Source organism: Rhineura floridana, chromosome 5, assembly GCF_030035675.1.
Source record: "Rhineura floridana isolate rRhiFlo1 chromosome 5, rRhiFlo1.hap2, whole genome shotgun sequence".
NCBI classification, from domain to species: domain Eukaryota; kingdom Metazoa; phylum Chordata; class Lepidosauria; order Squamata; family Rhineuridae; genus Rhineura; species Rhineura floridana.
The window spans coordinates 179,669,961-179,682,087 of record NC_084484.1 but is presented as its reverse complement, the minus strand read 5'-3'; the positions used below and the strand labels follow the sequence as shown (position 1 = coordinate 179,682,087).

General features: G+C 45.9%; 1 protein-coding gene across 2 annotated transcripts in view; it reads right to left on the bottom strand.

Annotated features, from left to right (window-relative positions):
- Positions 1–9,970, bottom strand: part of INTS4 (integrator complex subunit 4) — a 49,444-nt gene extending 39,474 nt beyond the window's left edge. The window contains exons 1-8 of one of the 2 annotated variants that reach the window (XM_061629001.1): positions 9,816–9,970; positions 9,356–9,547; positions 8,353–8,470; positions 7,155–7,261; positions 4,953–5,138; positions 2,747–2,797; positions 1,452–1,540; positions 642–762 (exon numbers count right to left, since the gene is read on the bottom strand). In XM_061629001.1, the coding sequence (XP_061484985.1) occupies positions 642–762; positions 1,452–1,540; positions 2,747–2,797; positions 4,953–5,138; positions 7,155–7,261; positions 8,353–8,470; positions 9,356–9,547; positions 9,816–9,872 (921 nt within the window). In that variant the 5' untranslated portion in view covers positions 9,873–9,970. The remainder of the gene's footprint in view (positions 1–641; positions 763–1,451; positions 1,541–2,746; positions 2,798–4,952; positions 5,139–7,154; positions 7,262–8,352; positions 8,471–9,355; positions 9,548–9,815) is intronic. The other variant, XM_061629002.1, reaches the window with a different exon arrangement.
- Between the last annotated feature and the right edge of the window lie 2,157 nt (positions 9,971–12,127).

Sequence of the window (12,127 nt, the reverse complement as noted above, 5' to 3'; positions counted from 1 at the left end):
AGGCATACACTCTGAGCATAAACACAGTTGGGTACAATCCCAAGCAACTGTTCACTGAAGATGCAACCATAAGATCTAGATCAGGGGTGGAGAATCTCCGGCCTGCAGGCAAAACCTGGTCTTCCCTTTTGGCCCACGAGGCTGAGCCTCATAAGGATCTGCCCATGGAGCCAAAAAGGTTCCCCACTCCCGATCTCAACACCCCAACTCTTAGGACTCTAGAGGGGCTTTCTGGATACAACTTGTACAACCATAATCCAGTAAACAACCTCCCCTTTTCGAATAAAAAACCCAAGTTGGGCAACTTCTCCTCTTGTCCCAATCACAACCCCCCCAAGCTTTAGGGACAGGCTTAATCCAGCCTTTTACAGAAGGTGGTCAGAGATAAATCTAGAGCAGGCTTCCCCAAACTGATGCCCTTCTGATGTTTTGGACTTCCACCAGACTCAGAGAACACAGCCTTAAAATGGCTGCGTGCAGCCATGCTTAGTGGAGCTGATGGGATTTGTTGTCCAAAAAGCCTAGAGTGCACCAGGTTGGGGAAGCCTGCTCTAGAGAATGATAATTAACCCTTTTGCATGTCATTCTCCAGCTGTCAGCTCTATGACATCTCCTTTCTAACAGCTTAAGAAGGAACTTACCAAAAGCTTAGCAGCTTGTACTCTCACCACCCATGAACCATCACTGACCATGTGACAAATCTTTCCGAACGCATCATCGACGAGGCGGATTTCTTCATTGGAGGAAGGGATTGGGACAATGCTGAAGGGGCAGGGAGGAAGAAAAACAAGCTACTGCATGAATGTATTGTATCAAGACTGAGCTCTAATCTGCCATGCCCGATTGGCTGAGAGTTCAATACTCTGTGCAACCATTTGTGAACAGAAGGTGTGTGGACCTATCTAACACACCTGCCCAATTTAGCTTACACAACTAAAAAGCAGGTTTCATCTAGTGCATGCTGAGTAAGCAGAGAACTACTTTTTTTAGTAACGGGATATAGTTACGTGGAAATCTGCAACAAAATGTTGCAGTAGATTCCCCAGTCCTCAACAGGGATGTCAGCCTGGAACCAGAGTCCCATTATGCTGTTTGGGACCCACAGATGAAGACTGTTCACTTATAACTGTACTAAAAGTCTCAAGAAACAATGCAACAGGGAACATGTCCCATTTCCAAAGATTGCTCAAAGCAGGGGTAGATGCCTGGACACAGTACTAACAATATCAGAACTGAGGATACTTTAATGCAGTATTTTCTAGGTGTGCCAGAATAGTACATTTGGTTTCAAGAGCGACATGTGATCCTCAAATACCACAAGTGATCTAACTCTCACACTCGCAGAGAAGCTGACTTATTGTAGGCTGACAACTCTTTGGCTGCTATTTACAAAGCTGATCGCTACCCGTCCTTACATCCTCATTTGGGGCTACCCGGCTCTCCGCACATACCTTTCTGGATAAAGCTGACTGAGGACCCAGGTGAGCTGAACTGCAGCACTGCGGACCTGTTCGTAGTCGTCGGTTAGAAGTTTACATGCCTGAAATGGAAGATCCCCAGTCAGCTATCACCCTCGAGTCCTTTCGCCAACATTTACACTGCGTGCTATCCTTCGTTTCTTTTAACAAGCTTGTAAATTATCGGACGCAAGCTGGATGAGCTAGCAAATTAAAAGAACCCCAAGTCCCTACTGAAGTGTTCTCTATTCAAATCCAAACCAGTATAGCAGCGCAACCTGAACACCACGCAGGAAGTTTTTCAGCCTTCACACACACCCCTCTGAAAAAATCCCAGCAAATCCCAGCTTCTGAGTGATCTGGCATGAATGGAGAGCCACTGCCACTTGTTGGGAATAACAGCATCTTCACACACATATATACTCCAATGCATGAAATCAAAATGGTCATGCACTGGGCGGGGAGGAGAGAGGCGGAAGTAGGACTCTCCTCCATTTCCTTTTAAAAAACAGTTATAATGTAAGTGCCTACCGCACCGGGTTCTTGTGAGGATAAAATGAGATAAGAGAAGCGGAGCTGAACTCCTAGGAGGAAGCGAGGGCAAGATCTAATAATGATCATTATTAATGGCTGCTTTTTTAACTGCTTGGATTCTTGTCTGTCACCCAGAGCAGGACAGACTTGTCCAACGCTGGCTGACTTGCTATATTTGGCTCAAAGTCCCAGGGTGATTAATTTGTCCAGAACAAGCGGCTCTCCTGTTTCGAAACAGCCAACAGTAGGCCAGCAGCTGCTGCATTTTGCAACACTTTTTTTCATTGCGGGGGGGGGAGCGGGAAGCGGGATCATACATCCTACTGCAGTCATAAGGATACAGAGTGTGTACTATGTGAAGAGTCACCAATTGGCTTTATTTTTTTAAAAAAAAATTAAGTAGAAAAACACACCCAAGGGCGAGACAGAGACCCGGGAGAGCCACATCTGGCCCCAAGGCCTGACACAGGTGAATCCTGCTTTACAGTGCTAGGGCATTTTAAAAAATGGGGCAATTTTAAAAAGAAAAAGAAGCTATCATCAATTGCAGTGGGCTCTCCAGGGCCAGGGGCCCCTAGCATTTGCCCCAGCATGATGGGTGTTGACGCCAGACCAGCAGCGGCCAAGTGGGTTTGGTCACAACCCAAAATGCAGGGAACAAAAAGAACCTGAAGCAAGATGTGTGACACCCCCATTCTCCATGACCCTTCTTAATGGTAGAGCCACTCACTAGACATATACAACACAGTAATTACCTGACTATAAATGGTTTGCTGCAACTTTAATCCCCTTTCATGGAGCTGGAGCTAGAAAAAGCACAACAAATTGTGATTATAATTCCTCCCCCCAAAAAAACCCACTTTTTTTTTTTTTTAAAGGGGAAATATAATCAGAGAGGCAGAAACGAGGCTGAAGACTGGAGTTCAGCCATTAAGGGTATCAGTACAGGAGACTGATCCAAAGTATCAAATCAAGTTGCAGAGATGACCTTACAACACTGCACCCCAAGTACATTGCGTGCTTAAGGCTACAATCCCATATGGACTTTTTCTGGGAGTTAGCTCCGTTAAAACACTGTGGAATTTACACCTCAGACAATATGCATAGGATGGCTCTGCAGTTCTTTTCCAGGTGGCATTTCCATATGAATAGATCTATCAGATTCTATCACCAGGATTTGGCTACATCTTCTCCTTATAACCTGCCAGTTTGGAAATGGAAATGGGCTGCCTTCAAGTCAATCCCGACTTATGGCTACCCTATGAATAGGGATTTCATGGCAAGCGGTATTCAGAGGGGGTTTCCCACTGCCTCCCTCTGAGGCTAGTCCTCCCCAGCTGGCTAGGGCCTGCTCAGCTTGCCACAGCTGCACAAGCCAGCCTCTTCCTTGTCCGCAACTGCCAGCTGGGGGGCAACTGGGCTCTTTGGGACTATGCAGCTTGCCCACGGCTGCACAGGTGGCAGGGCACGTCACCCAAGCCACTCACTGTGGGGGTGATCTTTAGCTGGCCCTTGACATCCAGGAGACATGAGCAGGGATTTGAACTCACAGACTCCGGACTCCCAGCCAGGCTCTCCTCCCCACTGTGCTATAGCAGCTCTATAACTTGCCAGTAACCAATTTAATATTATACCACCTCTGATAATGCAACCTCCTGGTCAGCAACTTCATGGAAGACTAGTTCAAGGAGGGAGCAAGGGATATGGAGCCAAACCAGTTCCTCAAAAGTGGTACTGCTGTGAGTTCCATTGCTACGACTGCCGGTCATTCACATTCCTCATCATCTGGTAGCGGGAGGGGATATGTGTATGTCCAGATTTGGCCCAGGACCAGTTGTTCACCTCCAATGTACAACCCACACACACTGAGGATTTGCTTTAAGGAAAGCAGGACTCAACAACCACATGGGTTATTTCTAGCTCTGTAACAGGGGTGGGAAACCTTTTTGGCCCAATGGGCCAGATCTTTTTGTTGGTCTAGTCCTGGGGAATGCTCTGCCAATCAAGATCCAGTAGGCACCTTCCGTTTTAATTTTCAAACATCTCTGAAAACTGTTCTATGCTGCCAAGCTCAGCTAGGCAATTAAGAAAATATCTTCCTGTAACAGTTAGTTGATGACCTCTGGTTTTAAATGTTTACATGGTTTTTATTGTATAACTGTACGGCTGTTGTAAACCACTTTGATTTTTTTCAGGTTAAAGCGGTATACTATTTTTTTTATATATAAATAAATAAATAAATAAATAAAAATCCCCCCTATTCCATAGAGGCCACCCACCTGCCAATCATCTGCTGTCATGATAACGCCAGGTGACTGATAGGTAGATGGTCCCACCCACCTGTCAAAGTTGACCCACAAGGGTGGGGCGGAGGGTTCTGCCTTGCCAGCACGCTTCCCACAGGAAACACACCGGCAAACTAGCTCCCAGAAGGAGTCACCCATTGATGCCAGATGATTGACAGGTGGGTGTGGATTTGTGGAAATGGCCTAATGAACCAAACTGGACCTCCTGGCTGGTCAAGACTGGCCTATGGGCCAGAGGTCACCCACCCTTGTTCAACAATAACTCCTTCTATTTCCGATGTACAGGCTATGAGTGCCGCTGCTTATGTAGCCAGAACAGCACTATCCACCCAGAAGTGGGAGGAACCAGCAGGCTCAGGGTAACCCTGAGGTTTGCAGATATACAATAAATCTTTATTTTAAAAAACCTAAGGTAGGGGCAGAACCCAAATACAAAATGTTAACAACTGAGCATACTTAGTGGATATGGAATGTTGACTGCCTGTTGGGAGCAAGGAGGGGATGGAAAACAGAATGGGAGACGGGAATTGAAAGGAATGTCCTCAGGAAGGGCATGGCTGACAACAATGAAGATGAGCACTCTGCACTGCAACTGTTTGTTGCAGGTCCCACTTGCTATGATTCTAAATCGCTATCCTTCACCATCCACACCTACCATAGCTTTTATAGCCGCTGTTCTAACCCGAGGATCCTGGTCATTGAAGTGGTCCCCTAGTATCTTCTGGACATCTTTGGGAGGTTGGCCTTCTGCTTCTTTCGAGGTGCCTCTTTCCACGGTCCCAAGGTAGCCCATCAGAAGGAGGCATCTGTTCCTTACACCGTGGGAGGAATCAGTCAGATGCTGCCGAACGAAGACAAAATATGCAGATTATCCCTAATTTCTCCTGACATTTTGGCCTTCATCGGAGGAATCTGAGGGATTTGGGGAGGATTCTTTTTGGGATGCAACACTCTTATACATAAAAGTGTCTCCCAGACCTACCAGGGTCTGAAACACAGATAAGGGTTGGCAGAGTCTGTAGGCTTCATTACATAGATACTTGGCCATCATGACTCTCCATGCAACCTGAAAGGGTCCGGCAGCAATTTATTGCATTCAGTACCTGTTAAAGGTGGGTGCATGCTGCCAGACTCACTCCACTCACCACTTGACAGGAAGCCCGTATGCTCCATCCTCCTCACCTACGTCAGCCCTATATGGTACCCCAAAAGGAATCAGTATGACTGTCCCTGTAGTTCCTGTGCAAGGCACTGCCCTGACTAGCTCTGCAGTTTTCTTGTTAGGGAGCCAGCAAAGTCAAAGGGTTTAGGCAGACGTTTGGGGTCAAGGAATACAAGAGAGCAAAACTGGCAGCCATAATAGGGAGGAAGCAGGAAAAGCCACAGAGGCAGCCTGGGACACCCTCTAGAACGATGAATTTGGTGAATACACAGGGGGATGCACTGCCCAGGCTCCATGGAAAATGCGTTTGGTCTCCCGCTTTGTTCACATCTGGCAAGTGGCCATTGCAGCCAGGGGTGTGGAGTCGGAGTTGTGGAGTCAGAAGCAATTTTGGGTGGAGTTGGAGTCGGTAGAAATGTACTGACTCCGACTTCAAAATAAAATAACTATTTTAATATTAATTTATTAATATTAATACATTAATATATATTTGCCATTTATGTAGGCGTCAGGGTCGGAGTCAGACAGTAGAAAAATTAATATACATTTGCCATTTATGAAGGAGTCGGAGAGTAGAAAAATAAGAGGAGTCGAAGGTTTGACATACCAACTCCACAGCCCTGGTTGCAGCCAAGGACAGTTTTAGCCACCTGTATGGTGGATGCACACAGTCGGTGGAGGAGGGCAGCATAAGTAGACAATGCTTTTCAAAACACCGTTGGTAAATGTCAAAAAACATATTTCCTTTAGTACTTCAAGCTTCAGTCAGTTTAATCACAAGTCAAATAAAGCTTTCCTTGTGTTTTTTGGTGGGGGCCATTTTTTAAACTGCCTGGTTGTACGAAATAGAGGCTGCATTCAGTAATCACAGTAAACCACAGTTTATTGGGACAGGAACGCTCCAAGAGTCTCCTAGACTTGCCAGACCCCTTGCCTCTCCAAATCTGGAGAAGGAGTTTGCAAGCTTTCACTTCTGCTTTTGATTGATCCCAGCTTGTTGTGCCATCCAAACCAAATCTTAACTATGGTTTGTTTGAAACAGGCCAACTTCAAACCGTGGTTAATGAAGCTGGCTTGTCTCAATGAATAGACTGATCGGACTTGGCAATACTCAACTGTGGCAAAAGCTTTGGACTTCGGGCAGCAGAGGGGACAGCGCACAAGCCCAGAGGCTTGTGCCTGCCATGGTTTATTCAGACATCCAAATGCAGCCAAAGCCACACCTTAACAATAATAAATCAGTGACATGTAATTGGTAAACATCCACATCAGGGGTGAGAAACCTCAGTCCTGGGGGCCGAATGTGGTCCTACAGACCTCTCTATCAGGCCCTTGAGATGCTCCCCAGACCGCAGCCCTCACTGGCCCCTGCTGCTTGCCCCCTTTAAGTGCTTTTGCCTGGCTGAAATGGGTCCTTTAACTGTAATAATGCTTCATGGTTGCCTGGATGGACAGAGGTGTGTGCGTGAATGTAGCCTACTGTAGAAAAGTAAGAGTCACACCCATCACTTTACCCACTTTTTTGCCTCTGGCTTTGCTCCCCACCGAGCATGCAGTCTCCTCACCCCCACTCCCAGCCTCGCCCTTGTTGGTTGCCCACAAGGGAATGCAGGCCTTTGGCTGGAAAAAGTTCCCCACCCCTGATCAGAATGACCAATCCAGCTAGAAGTTCTTTTCTTTTTGGTAGTTCATCACCTTGCAGGCTACATCTACCAGGCGCACTCTGACTGCAGGGTTTTCTTGGAGCTTCTTTCCAATTACCAACAAGGTATCCAGCAGCTGAGCGAGAACTTGGTGGGACTCTAAAAACAACAACAACAAAACCAGTATTATGGCGTTCATTCCATCAGGTCCTCAGGCATGGTATAGAGGCACATCACGCAGCAACCAAGCTGAAGCTAAGCAAGTAACAATTTAATTTAATAATTGTAACTCTCTGAATTTGCCAAAACACCCCTATATAATGGACTAGCTTTTTATTGATATTCAGATGAGTCTTTTCTTTTAGCCTTCTCATCTGTTCTGCTATAAGATGACATGTCAACAATTCTCGTGTTAACTTTTACACTAGTGGTTCCCAAACATTTCCCCCCCACACACACACACACGTAGACACTTAAAAATTGTTGAGGGTCTCGGCAGACCACTGAATGATTTCTCTCTGCCTGCTGTAGCAATTGTAATGCATGAGCTAGATGCTGTATGATTTTTAATTGTATTTTTACAGATATGCCATGGACCACCTGAATAACGCAGACCCCACTTTGGGAACCTTTGTTTTACAGTATATCCTGCCGCTTTTCCAAACTGGTCAGCCAGTTTCATGAACTACAGGACAAACCTTGGTTACAGCTTGCGGTTAGTCTGGAGACAGCTGAACCATGGGCCTGGATTCGGATGACACACTAAGCCAAGCCATGACTTAGCTCAGTATAGCAGCAGAGTGATTGAGGAGGAGCAAAGCAGCCACAGTCTCCTCTGCTAGAGCTCGCAAGCTCACACGTGGTTGCACTAAGCCATGGTTTAGTTGAGCGTGACATGCAAACCAAACCAATATTCAACTAGATTCAGGGGTAGCCAACGGGGTGCCCTCCAAACGTTAATGGACTACACAATTCATCATGCCTGACCACTTGCTGAAGTATAGCTCCCATCCGCCCCTGCCAGCATGGCCAAGGGATGATGGGAGTTGGGGTCCATCAACATCTGGAGGGCATCCCATTGGCTACCCCAGACTAGGTAGACCTATAATCTGATTCAATATAAGACAGTTTCATGCATTCGTATGAAAGCAACACGTACACATGCTCTCCCCCTGCACTCCTTCTCCCACAAGAAAAGCCCGGAGGGATTCTAACTGCTCATCAGGCTCTAATTGAAGAATGTCACATACTCTCATTTTGGAGTGTGTTAATGGCATCGTCCAGAATGCAGTCAGGAGAAAAGCCTGGAGTCTTTGATAGCAAACCAAGCAAGGAAGCAATCTTCAGTCTCACAGAAGGATCGTTCTCCTAGGGGGGCAAAAGATGGAAGTCAGAAAAACGTCCCCCTCCCTGCTCCTGCCCTACCCCAACGCCAGCTGATGCGTGGGATGCTTTACAAATCCACAATAAAACAGGCTCTGCTTTCCCCAAAACCAAGATTATCTAAGAAAGTGAAAATAAGCACAAGAGATAGACTAAAACCTTCACACACCAACTTAGGACAAAATCCTACCCCGGCACATTATCTATTGCAGAATTTATACAGAGGTAGACTTGCAATGTAGTCTAAGTTCTAAGTTACCTGCGCAGTAGCGAACAATATTCCAAAATTTCAGCTACTTATCATTTACTTCCTGTGACGAAAACAAAAACAAAACAATCCCAAAAACTTAACTGATTTTTGACACACACACACAAATTGTCCCAGCCAGTAGAAAGTACTAAATTTTTCCCAACAAATAATGATCCTGGAAAAACAGATTTAAATGCTCATATAGACTTTTTTTCTCCTGAAAAAAATAAAAATAGGAGACATAAAATATCCCAAGAAATCTATTGATTTTTGCCACTGAGATGCTTTGTTGTCTCAGTCAATGGAAAGTACTGGGGTGAAGCATGGCGGTTTTTAAAAGAAAACTGGACCAGGGAAGCAGATTTAAGTGTTCTCCAGACAGGGATTTCTGTTTCGGGACATCTTACTACCTTGAGGCGAGTGTGGTGTAGTGGTTAAGGTGTTGGACTACGACCTGGGAGACCAGGGTTCAAATCCCCACACAGCCATGAAAACTCACTGGGTAACCTTGGGCCAGTCACTGCCTCTCAGCCTCATGAAAACCCTATTCATAAGGTCGCCATAAGTCGAAACTGACTTTTACATTTACATTTACTACCTTGAGATACCACCTGCCCTACCTTGTAATAATGCTCCAGCAGGATTCGGACAACACCTTCTACACTCTCAGCTTCAACTGGCTTCCTGGCAAACTGAAGCAGATACTGTAAAGCTTCTGCTGGCGAAGTGGCCTTGCATAGATCCACATGGAGTGCAGCCGACTTACTTGGTTTGGTCAGCCGGAGTTTCTTTGCCGAGATTTCTTCATGCTGCTAATGGGGTGGGGGCAGAAAGAGAGGGAGAGACGGTTACCACAATCAAACCATCTGTAGCAGTGGATTTAAAACACTTTTTGGCTGGGAAACTCTATGCAAGAAAAGCAGAAGCAGCAGTTTTTGGGGTGTGGATAAAGACTTCAGGGTACTACTATACTGACTTGGGACTTGCACTGACCACCTGTGTGCTTGCTAACCCTTTCCCCTTGCACCAGCTTTCCCTTGTACCAGCGCTTCCGAAGCCTCACTCCGTCTCCCTGCTTACCTGGACAACCACTTTACTGAACTCTTCATACACCCGTTTCTTTAGGTGCGCCGCCATATTGGACGGAGTCACAAGCCACCAGAGATTCGCTTTCCAGCGCCACTTGAGTCGTCCCGGCCACTGTAGTCGCTTCTTCCCAGGAACGTATCAAAGAGATTTTTCTTTAAACGTTTCATAATGTGACTTCAGGTTTCCAATTGCAGGACATAGAATCCTCCATGTGAGGGACAAGAGTGGAGGGAAGTAAACAGAAATCAATGTACAAACTCAAGCAAAACTAGTGAAGGCTATTTCAACGGTGCTTTGAAAGCTCGCAGGAGCAATATCCAGCAATGAAAGGTGTAAGCCCTGTCAAATCCAAGAAGTCATCCCAATTTAACTTCCTTTCCCCCTTTTCCTGGGGGGGGGGATAAAGGTCATGATTATTCGAAAGCATTGCAAAGAAAACTTCACTACTGCCTGGCTGTTTCAGGCAGTGCCATAAGCCCCTTCAGACTGCTTAGTTGTGATATGGGGATTTCTATATACAAGCACTACTCTTGCCCCGCACATGGAGAAATTTAAGGGGTGCGATGGAGATCCGGAAGTCTAAATGCAAAATGAGACTCTACCCCCTTGGGAGTAAACAGACTATAAGCTCTATAGCAGCAAAAAGGAAGGGATGCGGGGGCGGAGGGACGGTCAGGCTTTTCTGGCATAATACCTTCTGACTGGGAAACTTGTTGCTTAATTCCAGCGGGGTAGAAGGAAGTGCCGTAAAGGCACTCTGCACATGCTCAAAGGCATGGCTATGTTTTATTTTTTAGACATGTATCTCCTGTTGCTTAAGGAAACAAATTTTAAAAGGAAGACAAAACTTCAAAATAAGAGCCTTACTGGATCAGGCCCAAAGGCCCATGCACATTCAGCATCCTGCTTTCACAGTGGTCAACCAGATGCCCCAATCGGAAGCCCACAAGCAGGAACAGAGCGGAAGAGCACTCTCACTAGCTTGTGATTTCCTGCAACTGGCATTCGGAGGCATACTGCCTCTGATCGTGGAGGCAGAACATTTTTAAAAAAGTGAATTTTATAAAATAGTAAAATGCTATTATAAAATGCCAACGTGTTTTGGTAAAGACACTCTTCAGGAACACAAGAAAACAGTTTTTCTGTTAAAGCAACATCTCTCCCAGGGCTTCTTATATGGGCATGAAGCTCTTTTTTTCCAGTCCCATTTTGAAGTTTTGATTCTTTATTTTATTTTCCTTGTTTGCTGCTACCTAGCCCCTTCCTATTTTTCTTACCATTAGAATTTGAATCCAGTACCTGAAAGCCACTGTGTACAAAGACGTAATCTGAAGTGGGAAAATATTGGACTACATCACATTGTGTGTTTGTGTCATAATTTTTAGCGCTTCTTACAAAAAGAACCATGCATGCAGAAAACTAGTTGAGTATGACAGAAGAAGATTTAGCATAGCCTTCTCCCTGATGTGAATGCAGAGAGGTTTTTTTAAAAAATGTTGCGAAGCACTGAAAAATGAATGCCCCCCCCATCTACAGTGATACAGACCATACAGACCATAAACTCCGTCCTCTCACTCTGCCCTATAATTCTGTATAACTTGTAGAATGGCTCAAACGTGGGCCCAATTTGAATGTGATCCCAGGTGATCGCGAACAGACCTGGTATAGTTAGCAGGACCCACATCTAAACATAGCTATGGGTTGTATCCAGCGCTGCGCAAGGGGCATTTTACTCATGCGGCAGGACTTCCCCTTTCTCTCCTCTTCCCGCATGCCTCCAGAATCTGCTCCAGAAGGTCCCCCAACCTTCTGAGACAGATTTTGAGACGGGGCTGGAGAGGATGGGAAAATTTTCTTGTGCATGTGAAAGGCTGTTGCACGAGTGGAACAGAAGCCTTAGATACATACAACCCTATGTGTGTAATATTAGTACACCAATGCAGCATCTCTCTGGGCCAAGTACCCCTGGCATATAAACGCCACATGCTCATTAGAAAGGAACATAGAAAGCTGTCTTATACTGAGTCAGACCTTTTGTTTATCTAGCTCAGTGTTGTCAACTGGCTCTCCAAGGTTTCAGGTTGGAGATCTTATCTAGCCCTGCCTGGAGATGGTGGGGAGCAAACCCGAAACCTTCTGGATGCAAAGCAGACACTCCACCACTGAGCCATGGTCCTTCCCCTAAAGCTCATGCAAGGCAGCCTATTTCAGAAGAGATGCCCGGGGGGGGGGCAAAATACTGCGTACAGTTTTAGCATTGAAATGATTTCCAGGGTGTAGCCGTGTTCATCTCGCAGCAAACA